At 38.4% G+C, this 22,995-nt stretch overlaps 2 protein-coding genes across 2 annotated transcripts; both read left to right on the top strand.

The window, feature by feature from the left end:
• The first annotated feature begins 4,484 nt into the window (after window positions 1–4,484).
• TMEM128 (transmembrane protein 128) lies at window positions 4,485–9,236 on the top strand. The gene is made up of 5 exons (XM_015862927.2): window positions 4,485–4,633; window positions 5,224–5,365; window positions 6,003–6,164; window positions 6,889–6,997; window positions 7,593–9,236. Exons 1-4 carry the CDS (start codon window positions 4,525–4,527, stop codon window positions 6,986–6,988), a joined length of 513 nt encoding a protein of 170 aa, XP_015718413.1. The 5' UTR covers window positions 4,485–4,524; the 3' UTR covers window positions 6,989–6,997; window positions 7,593–9,236.
• A 1,391-nt stretch (window positions 9,237–10,627) lies between these two features.
• On the top strand, window positions 10,628–21,413 carry OTOP1 (otopetrin 1). Its single transcript, XM_015862535.2, has 6 exons — window positions 10,628–10,972; window positions 14,203–14,339; window positions 17,112–17,170; window positions 18,208–18,338; window positions 19,192–20,138; window positions 20,515–21,413. Exons 1-6 carry the CDS (start codon window positions 10,687–10,689, stop codon window positions 20,683–20,685), a joined length of 1,731 nt encoding a protein of 576 aa, XP_015718021.1. The 5' UTR covers window positions 10,628–10,686; the 3' UTR covers window positions 20,686–21,413.
• The last annotated feature ends 1,582 nt before the right edge of the window (window positions 21,414–22,995 follow it).

The raw sequence follows: 22,995 nt of genomic DNA, 5'->3' as shown, positions 1-22,995 counted from the left end.
TGAAATCCTTAGCAAGGCCCGATTACAAAACCAATCTCAGCTCTCACATGCATTTGTTCTAGTAAAAAGAAGATGCTTTTACTGAGATATATTGCTCTAAGGCAGCGTAAAAACAAAGGGAAGAGAATATCTCATATTCTTTTTTAGCCAGTAAAACAAATAACAATAACAAAAACCTTTTATCAAGAACTCAGAATGCCATTATAAATTATTCTCTAAATGACTATTTCATTGCTCCATCTTTCAGTACTGGTTTCTCTCTCCTGAAAAATCAGAATAAATCTACACTTAAACTTCAACACTTCATTTATTGCTTTTCTATTTTAACACATCTTTCTCGTACTGGATATCAGAACTTTAGCCTAACAGCCTCCTTTTTCCACTAAAATGCATGTGGCACTTGATCCATATAAAAGCACTGAAATCACTACATCTCATTTAGATGTCAAACAATGACAAATAACACCAGAAGCTTGCCTGCATTGTAGATGGTTCAAGATATGTGAATTTTACTCCTTTGATCTGTTATTTGCAGTAGGCATGTAATGAACTCTTAAGATTCAGACGTTGAGTTATAAATAGGAAGCATGAAGTGCACTTTTATGTGCTTGATTTTCTGCCTTTCTGATGGCCTTTAGTGCAGCTGTTGGCACTATACCCATACAGTACCCATGCATGACAAAAGCTGATGTTTTTAGTGAGACAGGGCAAGAATTTTCTCCCAGACTTTTATTGGTTTTGGTGTTTTTTTAATGTTTAAAGCAAAATGCTTCACTGACTGAAGTCAATATATTGTACCAGCATTTCTGCCTCGGACTTAATCAACTGCCAGTGTAAAACCTTTCACTGAATTTATAGACATTTCTTATACATACAGGCTTTTATTGATTCTTTTTTCCATCTATCCACTGTACTATTTATTACATTTTTATGGACTCTTTGTTCCTACAATTTCCCTATTCTACACCATCAAATCTCTTTCTTCCTATCTTGCTGCAACACATCTCACTCACCTCTGAACGACTTCAGGGGTTAGCACTGGGCAAGTTCTCTATGAGAAGAAAAAGATATCAACTCTGTCTTAGTTGTACACTTTTACAAACCTGTTAATATGAAGTAGATTTGTCAAAGTAGTAATGGGAATTGCACAACATATTCCAGCTAAAATTTCTAATTGAGATACTGCTGAATTTAGTTCTCATACCAACAAACATCTTTCTTTCTCCCTTTGACAGTATAGCATTCTGTTGGTTCCCTCTAACTCGAGTGTCCAATCAGGTCACCAAATCAAAGTATGTATAAAAACTGATCTTGCAGATGTAGTAAGTAGTAATGGACTGTGAAGGACAAGAAACAAACAAAAGTACTCCCTTAGGAACCTGAATAAAATTTATAAGAACTTTGTTTCATGTTTACTTCTGCAGGACTCCTTGGAAGAATTTCCACAAGCAAAGAGCATGGGCTGAATTCTATGCTGTGTACATCAATGAGATGTTCCTATACTGTAGGTGGTACAATTTTTTTCTGTACTTTGCAATCTTGTAGCAGTGATGTCCATTTGCCTGAGCGACTTTGTAACACTGTCTCTAGCAGTGAGAGGGCACTAGATGAGGTCTGAAAAACAGTTAATGTGCCACCAGCAGCCTTAAAAACAATGCTGACCTCTATAAAGTATCAAGTCTAAATAAAGTAATACTCCTAGAGTAAGTTATTTTAAGTCTTAATAGGTTAAAAAGTTCTATGAACAATAAACTTGAATACTCATTCCCCAACTGATACATAGTCTTTCCTATGTAAATTAAACCTATCTTGGTTATTCCAAGAAATGATACTTCAGGATGTTCCCAAGTGTAGTAAGGATGAAGTACTTGTTATAGTGTTACAGATGCATTTTCCTCAGTGAGGACGTCAGTTTCAGTAATTCACAAGGGTTCCCTTTCCCACCCTCTCACATCTGGTCATTTCCTTTTGCCTCTTTGCCATTCCCCTGCTTTTTTTTATTTTTTTTTATTTTTTCCGAAGGCTTTTAAAACCAGATCAAATCCTCAAACTGAGAGGTATTATATACCACTACTGTGGTCTGAGTAGTCAAGAACAATTATAGCTGGAGCACTGCTGCCAAATGCTTTGTATCTTTAAACTGTAGTCTTGGGAAAACATTTTGAGAGCCATTGTACTCCCTAAGAAAGTAAGCATAGTTAAGTGAAACTAAATTCAAGAAATGACTTAGAAGACAGACTAGGAAGATATACTTACCAGCTTCAAGGAGAATGGTTTGTCCAGAGTTATCTCATGCCTTTAAAAAATAAAATAAAATAAAATAAAATAAAATAAAATAAAATAAAATAAAATAAAATAAAATAAAATAAAATAAAATAAAAACAAAGAACCCCACACATTTGAAGATTCAAGCTGGAATGAACACAGTTGTCTCATTATATATTCTTAATACTGATTATAGCAAAAGGCAAGAGTCTAACACTGAAGCTACCTAAGATATTGAAACAGGCTGATCGAAGGTGTTGAAATGGTCTTTCATCAAAGAGACAGTGATGTCCTGTCCTAAAGTGATGTCCTGGACCAGCCACGTTTTTGTGTTTGACAGCTTTCAAGATGAAAAATAAGCTAACTAGATAAATCAGATCACATGATGTGGTTGATTCTTCTTCATTTCTCTTAGATACCTACTTCTTGTTTTTAACTGCCTTGATCTTTTCTGCCTTCTTTTCTTTTGAAAAGTTCAAACGTTTGCATGCTCAATGGTAGTGCATTATTTGCATCACACTATTATATCTACTGCTTCCTCCCTTGAGGGTCAGTCTAAGGCTGCACTGATGTTTAATACTAAACTTTAGTTGTATAGTTTGTACAACATTCAAGTCAGACTAAGTTTTAACCTCTGGTTGTTTTTCATGTTTGTATTACAGTACTAACGGTACTACGGTAGTAACACCACATGCTTTCAGTCCTTTGGTGATATTTTTTTTCCCCATTGCACCTAAGTGAACAATTATTCCTCAGAATGAAGAATATACCCACACTGTAGCCACTGTCCTTCAACTAAAAATGCCTTTCTTAGATAGGTAATGAAGACAACACCCACAGTTTGGATGCTTTGTTGATTATGTTGTTGATTTTGTAACAGCCTCAGTTCAGCTCCTGATTGTTATCCTTTTGCAGATTAATAATGACTGAATCAGAGAAGCCCTGTGAAAAGATCACAGAAAACATCTCGGCTCTACAAACACTGAACATGAGTGGTCCAGGTTAAGGTCAAAAGTGAGTCAGGGAAGGGAAGCTCTTATTTCAGCTCTTTGCACAATGCTTACTCTGTAGGTAAACAGGAGTCTTCAGTTTAACAGCACTAACAGATCTTAACCTTTTCAAGCATACATGTTTATTTAATTACTACGTTTAAATCAAAGATATTTCCTATGAATAGCTTTAGCAAAGAGAGTGCATGATTTCCTTTGTTTCCTATTCGAGTTACCAGCATGAAAGTGAAGGCTGAGGTCATCATTTCATTCAAAGGAAGTAAAACAAAGAATCCTCTATTTCATTGCTAAGAAAGTTGAGATCAGAGACTCCTACAAGCTGTTAACTTCAAAATATTCAACTGAACTAAACAAAACATAATCCCTGTAGCCATTAAAGTCCATGATGTGGATGTAAGGCATGTTCTACAGTAAATGAAGTAAGCAAATACATAAAAATACATTTTTTTTTGCACTGAATTTACTCAAAAGTCGGTGCAAAGTAATAAAGAATGATCAGAACTCTTGCTTCATTCAACATTAGAAATCCTTATAAAAAAGATGAGAGGACATTTAGGAAAATAATCAGGTCCAACCCTTTGTGGGAAAAGGGAGCGTAGATGAGATTATCCATCTTGATTATCTGCATCTTGAAAGTCTCTGGGATGGGAAATGTATCATGTCCCTGGGGAGGTTGCTTCGGAGACTGATTGTTATCACTATAAAAAAAAAAAAAGTCTTATATCAAGACAAAGCCTCACTCAGTGCAGCTTGTACCATTACCCCTTGTTTTCCCTACGTTACTCCTTTGTGAAGGGAGTGCCTCCATCCCCTGTGTAGCAACTCTTTAAGTACTGAAATACTGTAATGATGTTCCCCCTAAGCCTTTACTTCTCCAGGCTGAAAAGCTCTAACTCCTTCAGCCTTTCCCCATGGCCAGGTATTCCAGCCCTTCAATCATCTTCATGTCTCTCTTCTGGATCCCCTCCAGTCTGCCCACATCTTTATCGAACTGGAGAACCAGAACTGGACTCCAGGTACAGAATGACAAGCACCGAGTGGGATGATAACAACTCCATCTCTGCTTGTAATTCCCCTGTAGGCACAGCCCAGGATCTGTAACATCAGTACAGCTGCAGGACCTTAACATCTGTTAAATGTACACATTGTTTATGGCAGTACTTCTGCTGTATGACACCGGCACTCCTCGCTGAGGAAAGCGCCCTTCCGTCCTCCCCGCCCCGCCGCGTCACTGCCGGAGCGGCCCAAGATGGAGGGCGGCGGGCAGCAGCTCCCCAGGCTCAGGCGCCATTTGCGACAAGGGACAGAACCTTCATCCCCGCTGCTGCAGCCGCTGCTCCGGGGCGGTGGGACGGCGGGTGGGTGGTGCCCGGAGCGCCATGCCCGCCCCCACCGGGAGGAGCGCGGATGGGGGCTGTGAAGCGGCGGTAGCGCTGCCCGGACGGGATGGGACTGGGTGTGGGGCTCAGGATGTTCGGGGGTGCCTGGAGCCTCGTTTCACGGCCTGCTAGCCCTGCTCTGCCTCTCATCCTTGGCTGTTAGATGGAGGTGCTACTGTGGCGATGTTGAAGTGCCCCCAGCAGAGGTCTGAGCTCAGCTGGTGGCGCTGCTTTTAGTGGGGTGCAGGGCTAAGTGTGTGTGTGAGGCTGATGAAGGCATACAAACCACTAACAAGGATAAGTGCAGAGTATGAAACATCACATACACCTGTATCTCAACAGGTAACTCTGTACCACTGCTATTGCTCAGCCAAATGGGCAGCCTAACTTAGCTTTGCATGTCCCTGTTCATTGCAAGGGAGTTGGTCTCGGTGACTTTTGAAGGTCCCTTCCAACTCTATGAGATCTATGGTTCTGTAATGACACTGCAGTTAATAACAGGCTTTGGTGGTGTCATTATGTTCATGTTTACAGAAGAATCTATGGTATCATTATGTTCATGTTTACAGAAGAGTCTACAGCTGGAGAGAAGAAAAAGAAGCCCCCTCCCAGACTGAACGTTCATTCTGCGTTCTGGATTTTGGCTTCCATTGCTGTGACATATTACTGTGATTTTTTTAAATCTATTAAAGAAACAATTCAAGCAGATAGGTAAGATGCCTTACAAAGATTTCTTACGAAGAAAAGCTGTGTTTTCATCTTACATTCAGGCTGTTACATCTAAACTTTGCGTTTTGAATCTTGGATAAACAAGATCCACATTAGGAACAGAGAGAGCTGGGTCTGTTCAGACTGGAGAGGAGAAAGCGAGGAGGGGGGAATCTCATCAATGCGTACAAATACCTGAAGGCAGGGTGCAAAGAAGATGGAGCCAAACGCTTATCAGTGATGCCCCAAACCGAAACAAAGAGGTTCCATCTGAGCATCAGGAAACGCTTCTTTATCGTGCACTGGAACAGGCTGCCTAGAAAGGCTGCAGTCTCTGTCCTTGGGATTACAGCAGAAAAGCTGCCTGGATTTAGTCCTGGGAGACCAGCTCCAGGTGGCCACGCTCGTTCAGTCCTGGACCTCGTTTAGACCTTTTTGAACAGGAGTGATGTATTGTGAACTTAAACTCTAGTAGCTGTGCAAGTGTTTTGTAAAAGTAATTTGAGAAAAATAGTTCAGGAGTTTTAGGCTAATGTGTAAATTAAACAGGTATTGTCTGTTCTGTTTGTGGAATAGAATGAAGAGTAATACATGAACTGAGACGTTACTGTACTTAACATGTTTTTCCCTTCTACTGCAGTTGGTGGTTTGCCTCTGGCAGTTGTTTATTGGCTGCATGTTTATCCATTGCCTTTTACTGCATTATATACCTTGAGTGGTATCGTGGAATTGAGGACTACGATGTGCAGTATCCTGTACTGATACCTGTCACAACTGCCACTTTTATTGCAGCAGCAGTTTGGTAAGTTGAAAAGTGTATACAGACTTCTGCTAAACCTGGGCAGTTCAAACAGTATTAATGGGCTCATTTTATCAGCAGTATCATTTCTCTAATTCCCCTGAATTGGATATTGGAGAATTGAATACCACTGAATTGGTATTGGAGATAGTATTGCATGATTTCTTCTGTTTTCAGCATTCATCGATGACTCAAGATTTATAGCAGCTGAAGCTGTTATTAAAAAGCTTAACTTTAGATATACTGGGTCTTTTCTGATTAAAGAAATAGCTTAGGATTAGTAAGATCCTAATTGTAACAAATTGTAAACAATTTGTAAAGTAAATTTTCTTGCTATCTCTTTCTTATAATTCATTCTCAAATATATTTGGCTATAAGTATAAATTAAGGTTTTATTTTCCTCAGATACTGTGCTTGCCCATTGAAAAATCAAGAATATTTCTCATAACTTTTACTTTCATAATTTCTGTGCATCTTGATGGGTCTAAGTGGTTACAGGATGAGATGTCAGCCAATAAGCAGTACGCTAAACTATCAGTTTTATAAGTGCTCTTTTTGCCTTTTTTTCCCCTTTATTTATTTATTTAAACTCTGAAGTTGTAAAGAAATAAGTATTCCTTGGGTTAAGTTGTTTGAATTTCATTTCTTCTTGTGCTATGATTTACTTCTATGCCTGGTTTTTCCACAGCGTGACAGCTGAACTAAAGCTTTCTTCTTTTATTCCCAGTTTTAACGTTGCCTTATGGCCAGTCTGGTCATTTATCACACCTGTGGTGTTGTTCATTCAGTTTATGGGTGTTGTGATGCTTGTGTCACTCCTAGGATAAGTCTTACAGGTAAAGTATTGAATTATTTAAGTGCATAGAAATGTTTTTCTTGTTGCATGAGTTGATTTCTTTTACAAACCATTTGAGGATTCTTTCTTTATATTTTATATACAGTTTTAGAATGCTGAAATCTTACGGCAAATGGAGTTACCTGAGAATATGCAGTTATCTTTAAAGGAAGAATACCCTTTTCTTATTTGCGTGTTCTATTTAAGCAATGCAGAGGTGGGGAAAGAGTGTATTGTGAGCTGTTAGAGCTGTGCTCATATTAATAAACTAAGACAACCATATTGCTTTACTTTATACTCAGAGGTAGAAAGTAAGAAGTATAAGTGAACTGAAGATATTCTGAACAGCTAAATCTTAGGAAGACATCCTGGTTTTCTCTATGAGCAGCCAGGTAAATTATTTTGTACAGTATATTATTGATTGATGATGTAAAGTCATCCAACTGATGAATATTAGATTAGCACAGGATACGACTTGTGAAGTATATACAGCCTTATAGTGTTTGTGTGTGTGTATATATACAAATATAAAAGCATTAGATGTATATTTATATATACATATAAAAGCATTTGATGTGCTTTTTCTTTTCTTTCAGCTTCATGTGGAAGATTCAAGTAACAATTATCCTACAAAGTGGATGTTGCTTTAGTTCCATTCCAGACTTCTGATTACTGAGCTACCTGATTTTATAAATGAAACTGACATTAACTCATGGTTCAAACAGTGTCTGCAAGAAGGCAGATGATTTAAAACTAACTGAAATATAGATTTTATCTTAGTAACATGAATGCATTTCATGCTTTCTTTGTAACTACATTATAAAAGTGACTTATTAGTCATTCACTTAGTCTTAAATCCCATCTGGGGTCTCCAGAGGTCACTTAGTCCAACTTTCTGCTTGAAGCATGTTGACTGGTTTAAAAATAAGTGATGCTTAAATTTATGCATTATGGGTTTTTAATATATTATTTTTACAATTGAATTGATAGCTAAAATACTAATATTTGGAATCTCTTTGAGCTTATAAACTTGCACATAGATGACAACCGAGGAGGCATTTATTGATCCACTAAATTTATAATGTTATGTGTGTTATAATGAAGGAAATATTTCATTGATCTAACCACTTGACTTCAAATATGTAAGTATTTGAAAGAAAGATATGGATCTGGGTAAAAGTCTAGAAAGCTGGTTGAAATTTACATCATTGATAGTCCGACAGTGCCAACAGTGAAATAAATGGATTACACTCATATTGACATCATTTGTCTACAGCCAAAGGTTGGTTATCAACCTGTGAGTAACCAGCAATACAGTGAACAATAGGAACATTGTGCAAGAAATAAAGAGCACAAAGAAAACTATTTTGATGTATGCACTATGTTTTAGTATTCTGGATGTTTTTATTCAAAAAGTCACTTTTTATTCTTTAAAGTGCCTGTTAATAAAATTGCCATTTTTCCTTCCTCAGCAATAGAAGTCAGTATCAAATTAAAAGCCATTACTCACATACAGCTGGGTAAATACAATAACACTGTCAGTTTGTTTAGCTTCGCTGTGATACTTAAGTATCTGGGCACCATCTAGTTTTCAGACCATTTTATATATGTCATTGTGTTAAATACTTTTCATGGATGATAGAAATATGTAAAAGCTGGGTAATGAAACATGCTTTACTCTTTGTGGCTTGAATTTTGGACAGTTAGAAGAGACCATGTTTGTTATTCTGACTTTCAGATTCACATCATTGCTGAAAACACCATATGTGAAATGTTTAGTAATGAAAAATGTAGGTGTCTGAAGTTACTGCTGTTTCATTGAAGAAAAAACGTTGCTGTCAGGGTGCAAAGTAAAGGATAAGTCGAAGCAAACCAAAATGCATCCAGCACTATTGCTAGGTAGCTTGTAAACAGCTTGATTTTTAAAAATATATAAAAATAATTAAGAAAAAAAAAATCAAAAATAGTTGTTCTGAAAAGATCTTCAAATATTCATCTTTTAACAAATTCCAACAGTTTTATGTCTGCACACATGTGTCCTTTGAGTTACTTTGTTCTTTGTGATATCTAAACGCACTGTTGCTCAGGGATGGTCAAAGTCATTGTATTTTTATTTATCAACTATGTGAATGCTCTGGGTGCTTTAAGTTGCTTTGTCCTCTTGAATTAATATTTGCTACATGTCTGTTTCAAATGTATTCTTCTGGACATCTTAATAAACTTTGTATAAAAGTGATCAATTATTGGTTAGTATGTAATTGTTTAACCATCAAATTCCACCGTTCTTGGGTTTGTCAACCCATCATTTTGCCTGTGTTTGTCTTTCATGACCTCTCAGCTGGGCTAATTGATTGTCTAATACCAGTTTGTATGACTTGGTTAGAGGTATTTACTTACTGACTTTCTGCAAATCCCAGGTAGAGAGAGAAGCTTACTGCACAAAAGTCTTGCAAAGTCCTCTGGTAACCATTTTGAGTATCAAATGCAATACTCGTATCCTTCTATGCTCAAAAGCAAGTAGTGGTGAATCTGGTAAGAATATTAAATCCTTAACAACCTGACAAAATCTCGCTTATTTTCCTTTTACCAAATCAAGAACTCAGGGCAAGAGATCAGAAAGCGATATCTTAATGGTTTCCTGAGAACAGTTATTAGGTTCCCAGAAGCCTTACTTGCACTAAAGCTTGAATATATTTGCTGGCTTCAAAACACACTATATATAAGTATATATCTGTATATATATATTTTTTTCTCCATTTCCACTGATTTCATTTGAGAATATGTGCCAGTGTCAAAGAGCTTTCATTCACAGATAAAATGGGATGCTCTAGAATCCCCTTAAAAGGAATGGAAATAAAATAGCCCAGACAGTTACACGTAGAAGCTCTGCAAAATGAAAGCACCTTCCTTCCTTTGCTTTAGATGTAATGTTTGTGTAAGATACCAAGTAGAACATAGCAGTTCTATAAGCTTCAGAGAAGGACGAATGTAGTTCTGTGCTGGAGGTGATGGAAGTGTTCATCTGTTACCAGAAATGTCCTTCGTTACTTTTGTTCTTTGGCTTCAGAAGAGAAGCTTAAAGTCGTAAGTTTTGCCAGTGGGAGTAAAATAGATGCCATCTTCTCATTCCTTCCAATTGTGTAAGTAGTTGAGTATGTGGTTTAATTTCATGTGAGGCATAGATTGCAGAGGGTAAAACAAGAAACCGTAAAACAAACAGCAGTACTTTAGATGTTTGTTTATGCTACCAGCAATGTTAGGGTAAAAATGTGAGACATGCCTGGTCAGAATTAGGACCAGTTTATCTTCGTATTTGGCCTCCAAGCTATGGCTACGTGAATAGCTATAGGGTTAAGAGAATGTGTGCTGTACCATCTGCAATATTTCATGTTCTACGCCGGGATGAATTCTTGTCAGCCCCCATAGGCAATCAACTGGTGCTCTGGATTTGGAGGTTTACGTGCATCCTTGTCTTCTGGCCATAGGTCACGGAACGTTTTCTCCTCTAGTCCTATTGCCGGCCCCAGCTATTGGCCGACCCCGGGGCATGATGCGGCCCCGCGGCGGCGAAAGGCACGGCGAGAGCCGGCGGCCCCGCTCCGCCCCCGGTGCCGCTGTGGGCCGGGCCTGAGGCTGCTTCGGGGCTGCCCGGGGAAGCGGAGCCGGCTGCCCGCAGCGAGCGACTGGGAGATGGAGAAAAGCGGCTGTTCGTCCTCCGCGGGAGGCAGCTACCCGCAGAAAAACGCCGAGATCCTCAGCAGCCAGTATGGCATCAATCTGTTCCTGGCCGGGCTGCTGCTCACCTTCGCCTGGGCTGTGCACGCCGTGGGTATCAGCAAGAGCCACCTGCTTTCCTACCTCATCACGCTGATGCTCGTTCAGCTGCTGTGGATGCTGTGGTACCTGTGCAGGAGCTGCACGCAGAGGAGGCTGATCCGGGACAAGGACACTCATGCTGGAGCCCGCTGGCTGAAGTGTAAGTATGTGGCACACAGGTGGCACCGGGCACAGGACGTGTGTGCCATCATCCAGCTCTGTATTGCACCAATCCCCTATGCATCTCTATCAGGGTGCATCCAGGTGCTGGGGATCCGTGCACACAAAACGAGCACTAATTAAATACGGGCATAAGGATCCGTGTTGAGGGATTGTGTGGGAAAACTCTCTAAACACTTTCCAACGTTCCACCTACAGTACTGAAAGATATAGAGCCTTTTTTTTCTCTTCCCCCAATGTATCAGGCTGTTTTGGCAGCACATAAGAAATAAAGTACAGATTTTGGAGGAAGAAGTTTTTACGTGCAACATTCCCACAGGATGTATCACCTTTTCCAGGCAATGAAATAGTCCTTTTATTAGCACCAGTCAGAAATATCCTCAAGGGCTCTCTCTACTCATGTATTCCAGATATTCCCATTTGCATCTGTTCAGTGATGCCTTAGAATTGTTTTGTAGAATCATAAAATGGCTTAGGTTGGAAGGGACCTTAAAGATCTTGAAACTTCTACCACTGCACCATGAACAGGGCTGCTAACCAATGGGTCGGGCTGCCCCAGGCTCCCATTTGTAGGCTGGATCTTCAAGATCACCAAATTCAACCATCAAACTTTAGAATAACTTGGAGTCAGAAGAGGATGAGATACTTGTCCAGACCAGTGTATAGTTTAACAGGTAAAGTATATAATCTAAAGCTAGCATTACCTTGTAGGAAAAATATACAAATCCACATGGACAGTGGAGGGTTGTAATGGCCCTTACTTGCAGTTCAGGTGCCTTTTGTAAGGGCACAAGTTATACAATATATATATATATATATACATACATATATATATATAGGGGATTTTATTTTAATTATTATTGTTTTGTAATGTATAACAATATAGACTCTTTCTTGAATGTATGGACTTATGTGCCAACTGCTTCTTTTGCCTATTCACTCTTTTCCAAAATGATATTCAGCTCTCAGGCTCTTTTTTTTTCGTTCATTTATTACCTTTTGTGACTTAAAAGCTGCCAAAGTTCGTTATTGCAAGGTTTAATTTGATCCTATTTTGGACCAAGCTATGCTTTTCTTAGAGAGAAAAACTTTCTCCTCCTATGCATGGAATAAATACTACTTAACATGGGTGAGTACAGCAGTACCCCCTGCCCTTTCTTCTGTTGGCACAGAATTCACAGCATTTCATTTGTCCTACAGGATATAAGGAGTTACAGACATTGAGAAATAAGATCCTGGAATGCACTACTTGGTTACCTTATCCATTTCTTTTACCAGCACAGCATTGCTCTTTGTAATATGTTCTTAGCTGTGGCGGCTTCCACAGCTTTTCTTGGATGTCTATGCTGCAATTCAATAAATTTGTCCTTAGGGAAAGTCCTACACTTTCCTATTCTTAAGAGTTTCTTGTAGTTACATCAAGTAAATAAAACTCTTTTATCCTGTAATGGTAAAAGAAAACTTAGCTAAGCTATGGTGGCAGTTCCTCTGCCAAGATCCCTCTTGTCCTTTCATGTATCAATGGTTTTGTCACAGAAATCTTTTATCTGGCAGACAAGTCCAAAAACGAGGGGAATGGACACATTTTCACCAAGTCTTTCCACAGAAAACAACTTTCCTTTCTTTTTCAAGGCAATTCTTGATTAGCTTTATCAGCTGTTTTTGAAGAACATCTTGCTTTCATCACTGGAGAAAATGTGTGTGAATCAGTTAGTCTAGCGTGTAAACTCCAGCTCAGTGTATTTTCGTTTTTCCTTCAAACAGTGATTATTGTTTTGGTAAAAGTGGTGTTAGGTGGCTATGGCAAATATGGGAAGAGAATGACTTAACAAAGCCCTCTTTTAGCCAAGTCCTAGCATGCACTTAACAAAGCTAGAAGGAGAAATGGCCAGTGACAAGAATTGGTTACAGAAAAGTTCCCTGGAGCCTTTTTCACCTAAATGTGAACTTTGTGAACTAAAGCAGTTCCCTTCCAGCTTGCATGGTAGACCAACCACTTTTGCAGACTTACTGTGATGTAAGCTCCTATGACTTCTTTGTCTTTAACGAAGTCCAGTTGTACTGACCCAAATAATCCCAGGGAAACTGATGAAGCCTCGTATAGATGGGCTCCTTTCCTTTAGTTATTCCCAATTTTATTCACCTGAGGACGCTCTTCTGTAATGAAAAGCTGTGTGGTCACTATTTAGAAGTTCAGCCTGCTGAAACAAGGAACTCAAAGAGAAAATTGATCAGCTTCACAAATGGCTTTATTTCATTATGTTCTCCAGCAGCACATCTTGTTTAAAGCATAGGTGGCCAGCCACTTTACCCAGCTCTTGGCAGACTTCAGCTCGCATTTTTTTCTTACTTGCATTAAATTGTCCTTTATTTAAACCCAAGCTCTATTTTTAGAGAGATATTTTCACAACTGCATTGTCATAGTTTCCTGCTTTTTAATGGTTAATAGAAAGAATTAAGCCAACACTTTGCAATACTGAAAATCCTATTCTTCATCTTCTAAAGCAAAGAAATTTCAATGAATGTTCAAAAAGCAGTCAAATTTTCTTAGTATGGTGCCCAATAGAAATTATATCATATTTCTTCAGCTTACAAATATAAAATTAGTGGAACCATCTTCATCATTTCTAATAGTGATGTATACCAATAATTAGGATTAATTTATGATACTGAAGTTTTTGTCTTTGGCTCCTTTCTGGGAAACCAAACTACGCAGCTTGTTGCAGTTTTGGTCTCTGACATGAAGTGTAACCTCCAAACAATGGGGATGGCATACCAAGTGATTGTGTTACTGCCTGTTGTAGAGCTCTTGGGCACGGAGACTGTAACATTATTGTTCAGTCCCCCTGCCTTGTATAGTTTGCTTTGTGACTGTGTAGAGCATTAATTCATGCACTAGATGGCCACTTCAGTGATACCTTTTGAGAGGCTGATCTTACAAGGACTTGAGAGCCATCTACAAGGAGCTGAGTGTCTTCAGGTCTATCGCTGGATGGACTAGGTGTGTATGGTAGTACGCTATAGTGATGTACTGGGCATAGGCTTTCAGTAATCTTACTTATCTCTCTAAGTCAGTTGTCCTCATGAACATAAATCCACTTTTATTTCCCTAAACAAGAATAGGAATAGCGTTCTCAAGGTTTTAGCATGAGGTACAGATTGTCTCTAGACTACATACAACAACATTTTCTAATATCTTTTCATTTGCAGGTGGAATTACATTATTTGCAGTGATTACTTTAATTCTGGACTCCTTTAAAATTGGATACTATATTGATTTTTCAAACTGTTTGTCTCCAACTGAAGGCATCTTTCCCGTTACGCATGCAGCGCACACCATCTTACAGGTAAAAGTCACCAGCTGCAATTTTATATTATAGATGTATTTCTTACTAAAAATGCATATATTTTTTTCCCCTTGTCAGTGGATTTTAAGCTAATTTCTAACTACTTAACAAGGTAATCTTGAGGACTCAGTTTTAATGCATGTATATCATTTTTATGTGCAAATTCAGACTAGGCATCTTGACACTTCTGTAACTGCTCCTATGGGTTCAAAAAAGAAATAAACAAAAACCTTCCATTGTAGTTGAAGTTACATACTATTCAGTTTGTCATTTATAAAGCTTTTGGAACTTTGTGTCAGAAAAGAGCAGCTTGACAATAAGATGATTTAGGTGAAGACTGAGACTTTTATCCTCTTTCTTGTCAGGACAATCTGAAATTGGAATTCCTTTAGTCCTCTATGAGCATATTTGCAGTAAAAAAAGACAGGAAGAACCACTAAAGAACAATGATCAGTGGCAGCCAGGTGATCTGATGCTCTTTTCAAGATAATTAAGTAACACACTGATGAGAATGAGAACAGGAAAGAAAAGAATGCTTTTTCTAGGGATTGTGGATGCATGTAAATGAGCCATCAAACCACCTACATTCTACTCTTTTCTGTAACAGAAAAGAAACATTGAAATTTAAGCAGTAGATCTCTATCTTTTTATCTGAAAGCAATATTCAGATGTGATGGAAGTAGTCAAAAGTTTACTTTCTTGTACTATTCACTCTCCATAGAATCACAGAATGGCTTGGGTTGGAAGGAACCTCAAGGATTGTCAGGCTCCAGTGCCCTGTTATAGGCAGGGCCACCAGTGTCTAACAATTTCTTTGCTTTACTTCTGAGAAACAAACCTAAGAAATTGAGCCTTTTTTTTTTTTTTTTTTTCCTACTGATCTGCCTGCAGCATTCTTTATTGCATCCAGTAACCTCTACTTAATGGTGATTCCAGCTACTGTGAACTAAAGTGTGGAATAGATGGAGCTGAAAAAAAGAGAACAATAATTTTGTTTGATTTAATATTACATCACTCACATTGCTGATTTTATCATTTGCTTAGATTAAAATAGTGAAATCTTGGATGTTAGTATGAGCACTCAAAGAAAAGGTAAAATGCATAATTTACCACATACCTCTTATTTAAGAAAAATCTCATGTCCTTGAAATGCATGCTGAAATTACACCAGAGAGGATTCCTAATTACTTGTCATCTGAAAGTCTAGGGATTCATTTTCTACAGAACATGTATTGGATGCTGTTGTGTTTTACTCTAATGAGACATCCTATTACTTGCCAGTAAATGAACAAATACAACCTGCCACTGTGCAAACAATGAGCTAGCACCGACCTGCCTCTGGTTTCCACTGTTCCAAGGCAGCCTTTGCATTAAGCTCTTTCACAGACAGAGCCCTTTGTTCCTTTGATATAACATGTGCTCTGGGAGCAAAAACTAGATTTCCTGTAATTTCTTTACCTTACTTATTTTCATAGTCCTATTTTTCTTCCATTTGCTTGACTTCGGTGTTTGAACTAAGCTTCTTTTTTATTTTAGTTCTGAAGAATGTTTTCACATCTGCTGTTAGATTTTACCATGTCTATCCTATGGCTGAGATAAGGCTAAGATGATAATCATTCATTTCAGTCTGAACTTCCACGGCATCTTGTAGTCTTTACATCTGGAGTTTTGCAACAGTTATACTTCCTTGTGTGCTTAATTGGATGAGTAGGTGGCTTGATTCTTGGATTTGAGCAAAATCCATTCCAAACATCCAGTAGTTTCTTCTGTGCCCTGGACTTCTCGTAGGAGCCAGAGAGTACTGCACAATCACATCTTTTTCAGAAATCAGTTACTGAATGTCACAGGCAGCACCAGCTGTGGAGGTACCCTACATTATTGAGAAAACATATTTCCAATCACTGTAGCTGCTGCAGAAGAACCAAAGTTCTTTGCACTTTTCAATCCATTTCTGAAACACCACACCAAATAGGTCTCCAAGACAAACACTTTGGATCTTTTTCTCTCCTACTAGTCAAGTTCAGTATGCTAGGAGCTTTTCTAAGTAAATAGGAATCCCACTTTCACACTAACATCGCTGAGGTATATCAATTTCATTAATCTTGCCCCTGTCAGATTTAAAGCAGGTTTTGTATTAGCAACATCCTGAGGTTTTCATTTTCCCACCACAGAGATAGCAAGTAAAGGGGAAAGAAGGACTATAAGTGACTAACTCAGTACCATGCTCTCTCTTTTGTTCTCCATCTTGATCTTTCTACACTACTCTTAAATGCAACTATATTTTTTCCTCCTAATGCAGTCATCTCCCAGACTGATAGAACAACCTTCTCTTACTTTCTGAACATCCATTGTTTGCTTCATCAGCCAAGTCTGCCCTCTTGCTTGCCACTTTCCCTTCATAGAATTTCATGTGTTTAGTAAATTATTCAAACATCAGCATGCCCCACAGCACCAAAACATTGTCTATTTTATTTCCTTTGTCATTAAAATTAAAGCTTCTTCAGATATGGAAGTATGGTATGCTTTGGTGAATCATTTGAAACTTTCTACTCTCGATCCACTGGCTTGAAATCCTAGGTTCTTCATGCAAGGTTATGGCTGAATGTTGCAAAGGATCAGGAGTGATTTCACAGGTGTGGATACAGAGCCACAGTGGTATGAGTCATCAGTGGATTTAATCATCAAGGTTTCTGTCTTCAGATATGCCTTCCTTTTTTGAGTTCTATACATATTTATTAGTATAATGACATTTCTCTTTATTCATTCATTTAGGTATACTTTCTTTGGTGTCATGCAAAGGATATTATCCAGTCTTTCAAAACACTTGAAAGGTAAAGTAGATCTGATCCTCATCTGGAATGCAATAAGTGCACATCTGCACAGTGTTTCAACACCTACTGTTTTACAGTATGAGTGACACTGAAAACTCACAGAGCTTGATTTTCCTTTTAATTGTGTTATTGTAAATAAAGAGTAACACTGTTCACCCAAGTTGGAATATAATAGTCTGAATTATGTTTTTCTTCTTTTAAGTATGTTTCATAATATACAATAGACACAGAATAAGTATATGGTTATCATGAGAGACATGCCCAAATTCATATATGTTTGTTAGAGGAAGAAACATCATGTTCTTGATGAAGAACCATCATGAGTCTTGGGTGCAAGAGAATAATGCTTGGCAGAAGAGTGAATGAAAGGAAAATAGGGAAATTCTCGGCAGTTATGAACAAGTATTATACCGATTCGACTAGAAGGTTAAGAATCATTAACCCATTTCTTTCTCTGATGCCATTCTTTTTTCATCAAGCCATGACATGGCTTGTCTAAGACCAGGATTCTTAAAATCACTTGGTGACCTAGCCTCACTGTACCAGTAACCTGAATGGGATAAAGCCCTCTGTTGTTTTCAGCTCTTTCCAGGAGACAAAAATGCATGGACTAAAAGTTAGACAAAGCAATGGTGTCTCTTAGAAGAAAGGTCGGCCGCAGTGAGTATGGAGAAGCACCACAGCAATGCAACTTGCAGAACAATTGACATTGGTCTGAATGTTAATTCACTGTCATTAACTTGTCCAGCCCAGAAAATAAAACTACATCACAAAAGAGAGCATAAAAGCATCCCATCTGTGCTTTAATATATTAATTCATTGTGTTTCTGTGCTAATTTGAAGGTCTAACATTCATTGTGCTCCACCGTGGAACATATTTGGAGAAACCATTTACTGTTTATTTTTTTTCCTGCACTAACTAAATGGCACCGCATGTAGTACTATTAATCCATTTTATTTTATATAAGTACATATACATATATGGAGAGAGAGAAATATGTTGTATAGATTCCTTCAATAATTACCTTGTTTTGTAGGTTTGGGGTTATCCACTCTGTGTTCACAAATTTACTCTTGTGGACAAACGGAGTGTTAACAGAATCAAAGCATCAGCTGAATGAACATAAGGAAAGACTAATCACACTTGGTTTTGGGAACATAACAATAGGTAAGATGAAGGGTTGGTACATTTTGGAATTCCTGCTCCCACACAAAATGCTACATCTCTGCAGGGTAGTGCTGGGTACTTGTTGTAAAGTTGTTCATGGGCAGATAGAAGTCAACTGATATACAGTCTGTTTACATAGTAATTAAACTGATGTATTACCATGATCATACACGCAATTCAGGCTGTGTTTTCTGTCAGTTTATCTACCCATTGGTTGAGGTCCAGAATAAAAACAATTGCCAGAACATACAAAAGGATCTTAACATATAATTCTCTTGAGGAATAATAGATTCATAGTTATTTTACCTTCAAACTGTACTGGGGCATCACAAGAAAGTATCTGTGGATTATCTTTTTCCTACACATAAACAAAATGTTAATGAAGTGCTGTGGTTACTAGAAAGTTATTAGTGTAAGTAACTGATAAAAATGAGAGGAGCCCTTTTCTCATTAAGTGTATGCTGTTCATCTGACCCACAGGTGGCTTCTATAAAAGCCACCTATGCCAAATTACTGAGGACTCAGTCCCCAGGAATCTTGGATATTTGTATAATAGAATGGTATTTCTACAAAGGCTCTGATGCACTTTGCTGCAGCATTTGTTCATGGTGTGATTATTGCTAAGCAGCTAGAGATCACACTTTGGGAGCTATGCAAGCTTTGTTATGCTAATGACTTAAACAACCTGAACTCATTTTAGAAGGCTATGTGATGGATATGTATACACAGGATGATGTGTTGTCTCACTGAAATCTTACCCCTATGTTCTACTGTTTTATTTATGTTTTATATATTCACTTTAAGCAATAATTCTATATAGTTCACACATCTGATCTCTCTCCCTTTCCTTTAGTTTTAGATGACCATGCACCTCAATGCAACTGTACAACAACAACTCTCTGTTCAATATTTTCTCAAGGAATCTATTACCTTTACCCCTTTAATATAGAATACCACATTCTAGCATCCACAATGCTCTATGTCCTATGGAAGAACATCGGCCGCAAAGTAGAACACCATCAGCAACACAAAACTCCATTCAAATTCCACGGCATAACCGTTGGGATGATTTTTGGACTCATTGTGTTAACTAGCACAATAGCAATTGTTGTGGTGTATTTAATTCAGATTGGGCGCTCGAAAATCAAAAGCGAGTTAGCACTGACAATGTTTTACCTCCATGCAATCTTTGTACTGGCTCTCATGTGCACAGCTGGAGTCATTGCCCTGCTGATCTACAGACTGGAGGATAGGTCATTGGACAACTCCAAAAATCCAGCTCGAAAACTGGATGCAGAGCTGCTGGTTGGCACAGCTGCTGGGTCCTGGCTCCTCTCCTGGGGCTCCATCCTAGCAATTATCTGTGCTCAAGCTCACCCCAAATACACCTGGTATAACCTGCCCTATTCCATCCTGGTCATCATTGAGAAATACATTCAGAACCTCTTTATCATCGAATCCATACATCGTGAGCAGGAAAAGGTGAATGATGATGTTAAAACCCTTCGAATAGTGACAGTGTCTCGAGGGAGCACTTTGACACTTACACCATCGTACAAGGAGATTTACAATGGCCACGCTGCCCAGGATGCTGGGGAGTTACCGTGCTTGTTCCGTGGCAGCATCTGTGCCAGAGAACGCGATGGAAGCAGTGGTGACCATGAAGGGACAAGTCAGGGAGATGGTTCGGGCATACATTTTGCCTCTGAGTTCTCCCTCTGCAGCAGGAGTTCAGTGGTTGACAACAAGAGGAGAATTCTTAAGAACATAGCTGCATTTTTATTCCTCTGCAATCTTTCGGTAAGGCATTTTGAACATAAATCACAAGTTAATACCCAAAAGCTTCCTAACCCTTCTAGCCTGATAAGTATGTTAAAATTACATGGTTCCATAGTCTGTAGCAAGTAAATTTTAGTTCTTCTGGAAGAATAAGTGGATATGCCTTTGGGGAATAGAGTTTATCTAAACATGGAGTCTGACTTTTTTTAGTCACCATAAAGAAAACATAAAAACACTATCAGCAGTGAAAGCTGAAATCTCTGCTGTTGTTGTGCCCTGGTAACAGGGAGGGCTCAAAGATTTCCAAAAGTAAACTGCAGGCCTATGGGAGCACAGTCATTATGGGCTGGTTCCTCATCAGTTATAATTAATATGGCATTGCCTTCTTCCCTTGCAGCTTTGGATACCACCGGCATTTGGGTGCCGCCCAGAATATGACAATGGGCTGGAAGAAATTGTTTTTGGCTTTGAACCTTGGATAATTGTTGTGAACCTTGCGATGCCTTTTTCTATTTTCTATCGGATGCATTCAGCTGCCTCACTCTTTGAAGTCAATTGCAAGACATAGATCATACACGGTCCCTCAGTGAACAATTGATTGTATAATTAATTAAACAAATAACAAATGAAAGAGTGGAAGAATGAGTGAGCATAGCAACAGCTGCTCAGTGAATAGAAGATCCAATAAATATTTCTGAAAGAAGGGACCATAGCTAATACCTTGTAATATTGTTTTTTACTTTTTATCCATGCATTTTGTTACATATGTAGTGTTATCATTTAGACTTTTCAAAATCATATTAGTGTTAACTGTATATAGTCAATTTAATCTCATTAATCTTTGTCTTGGTCATCAGCTTTTTGTCCTTGGAATAGTCTGTATTGCTCTACTTTCATTCACTGTGACCTTTGAAAGCTGTTTAAAAAAGGAAATAACAACTGCTCAGCTTCTGAGGGAAAGTCCCAAGGACTGCTGAACCAACTGATGTCCCTGAGTCACAGACAGTCTGAAAACCCCAACTTTTAATTCCTAGATGCATTTGTATAATAAAACATGAAAATTTTTCCTGCCTTGTTGTGTTATGGGAATTATTCTGAATGTTGGTGAAAAAATCAATGTTTAATTGTTTTTATTTTTCTCTAACTATATGGCATGAAATCCAAATAACTAACACGTAGGTTAGATAGCATGCTGTAAGTAACTTCTTCTGATGAAATATATTTCTATTAGTGCATCTCTCTTGTAATTACTCTATGACATAACTGTAAAATAAAGTTATTTCTTCTTTATTCATACATCCTTCAAATGCTTTGAAAGAGAAAAATGTAGTCTTGTAGCTTAGTTTTAAGTTACCTATGTTCTGTTGCCATAGTGCTTTAAATTCCCTGTACAGTTTCTCTTAGTAGCTGCTAATTTCTTTGAACTTCATTCTCTCAGTTGAAAGATAACTAAATATACTCCTACAGGGGTCCGACAGAACACAGCTTTCATCTGCCCTGTTCGCAATCATGGATCAGAATGCAAATTTTGGCTTTGTACCACTAGATGGCAAACACAGACCATTGCCTGATGCCTTCTAGGCGTTTCTTCGCATAGTAGTTACATTTATTCTGCGGCAAATACAGCCATAACATACCTAGGAACTTTTATTGCAAAACCTGTATCAGGTAAAGCAACACAGAATCTGAATTAGGTTCACCACCACTGAGGTTGAGTATGAGAACACCTGTGTTCCAGCTGAGCAATTTCAGCTCCTTGGACTTGGAGTGGTTTCTTGCAGTCACCCCCTGATCACATCACTGTAACCTCTGCCTCTCTCTGGTGTTGCTTGTTGTGCTCTTCTGTCACACTGCGATTGGTTCCTGCCCTCATTCTCTCTCAAAGTCTTTTCTACCTTTTCCCTACACTATGGCCTCATCTCACCTTCTTTCACACTCCTTTCATGAAGCTCTCACCTCTTGGTTCTCTCAGACCAGTTTCATTTCAATGTTTAGTCTGGTCTGTCCCAAACATCTGCTTTCAAACCTATTTATTTATTTATTTATTTATTATTTTTCTCCCTTTCTTTGGTGTATCTCCACTATAGCTGTAAGTCCTACTTTATACAGACTATAAGCAACAGCAGAAAGTTAGCCTATATAATCACTCAGGCACGTGACCATAGGCTGGAGAGCAGTCTTACCCAAGGGAGGTCTCACAGTTGCCATTGCTGTGTTTCAGAGGTGCCTACAGGGGGACAGTTTGTTAACTTCTGAGCTCTGCAGTGAATGCCATTGAGACCAATTCAATACTATTTAAAAAGAGACTTTTTTAATAAGAGAATTTCATCACAGTCAAATCTGATGTTCCATTGAGCACCATGTAATAAACCCTCCAAGATTAAATCTACTGAGACTTTCCTAAGCTGAGGCATCTACCATGTCCTGCCTATGTTCTGATTTTTCCTGCAAAGGCTCTGAGCAGAGTGCAATTATGTCCAGCTGGCTTTGAATCACTGACTCCCTATCGATGAAGTGCAGCTGAAAGGCAGAGGAGTGTCTTTACACAGCATTTTATATAGAAACTTGTGTAAAAAGTGACTAGTCTGTGTTTATTTTCTGGTAAAATGTTTGCTTGAATATCACTGTAGTATACCTGTATTAAAAGCCAGCTTGTGAGAAAAAACCACATAGATCAGCTTCTGCCAGGGAATGTGTCAATATTTCAGTCAAAGCAGAGTGAAGAACAGCTCCTTCCACACATATAAGATTATCAAGAATACCATAACTTCTTCATTTTAATTTATTATGCAATTAAATATTTTTCAGGGCCTCCATTTCTCCAAGTCTTTGATTTTCTTTTCTTTGTTCATCCTATTGGGAAACCTGCCCAATACAA

Source organism: Coturnix japonica, chromosome 4 (genome assembly GCF_001577835.2).
Source record: "Coturnix japonica isolate 7356 chromosome 4, Coturnix japonica 2.1, whole genome shotgun sequence".
NCBI lineage: Eukaryota > Metazoa > Chordata > Aves > Galliformes > Phasianidae > Coturnix > Coturnix japonica.
Note: the sequence above shows the minus strand (reverse complement) of the source record. Positions and strands in the feature narration are given on the sequence as shown.

Bases quoted from the DNA above. Each gene is read 5' to 3' on its own strand.
- OTOP1 (XM_015862535.2), top strand. From the start codon at position 10,687: ATGGAGAAAAGCGGCTGTTCGTCCTCCGCGGGAGGCAGCTACCCGCAG. The intron at 10,973-14,202 runs GTAAGTATGTGG...TTTCATTTGCAG, and splicing joins TGGAGCCCGCTGGCTGAAGT to GTGGAATTACATTATTTGCA. The intron at 18,339-19,191 runs GTAAGATGAAGG...CCTTTCCTTTAG, and splicing joins TTTTGGGAACATAACAATAG to TTTTAGATGACCATGCACCT.
- TMEM128 (XM_015862927.2), top strand. From the start codon at position 4,525: ATGGAGGGCGGCGGGCAGCAGCTCCCCAGGCTCAGGCGCCATTTGCGA. The intron at 4,634-5,223 runs GTGGGTGGTGCC...TCATGTTTACAG, and splicing joins CCGGGGCGGTGGGACGGCGG to AAGAGTCTACAGCTGGAGAG. The intron at 6,165-6,888 runs GTAAGTTGAAAA...TTTTATTCCCAG, and splicing joins TTTATTGCAGCAGCAGTTTG to TTTTAACGTTGCCTTATGGC.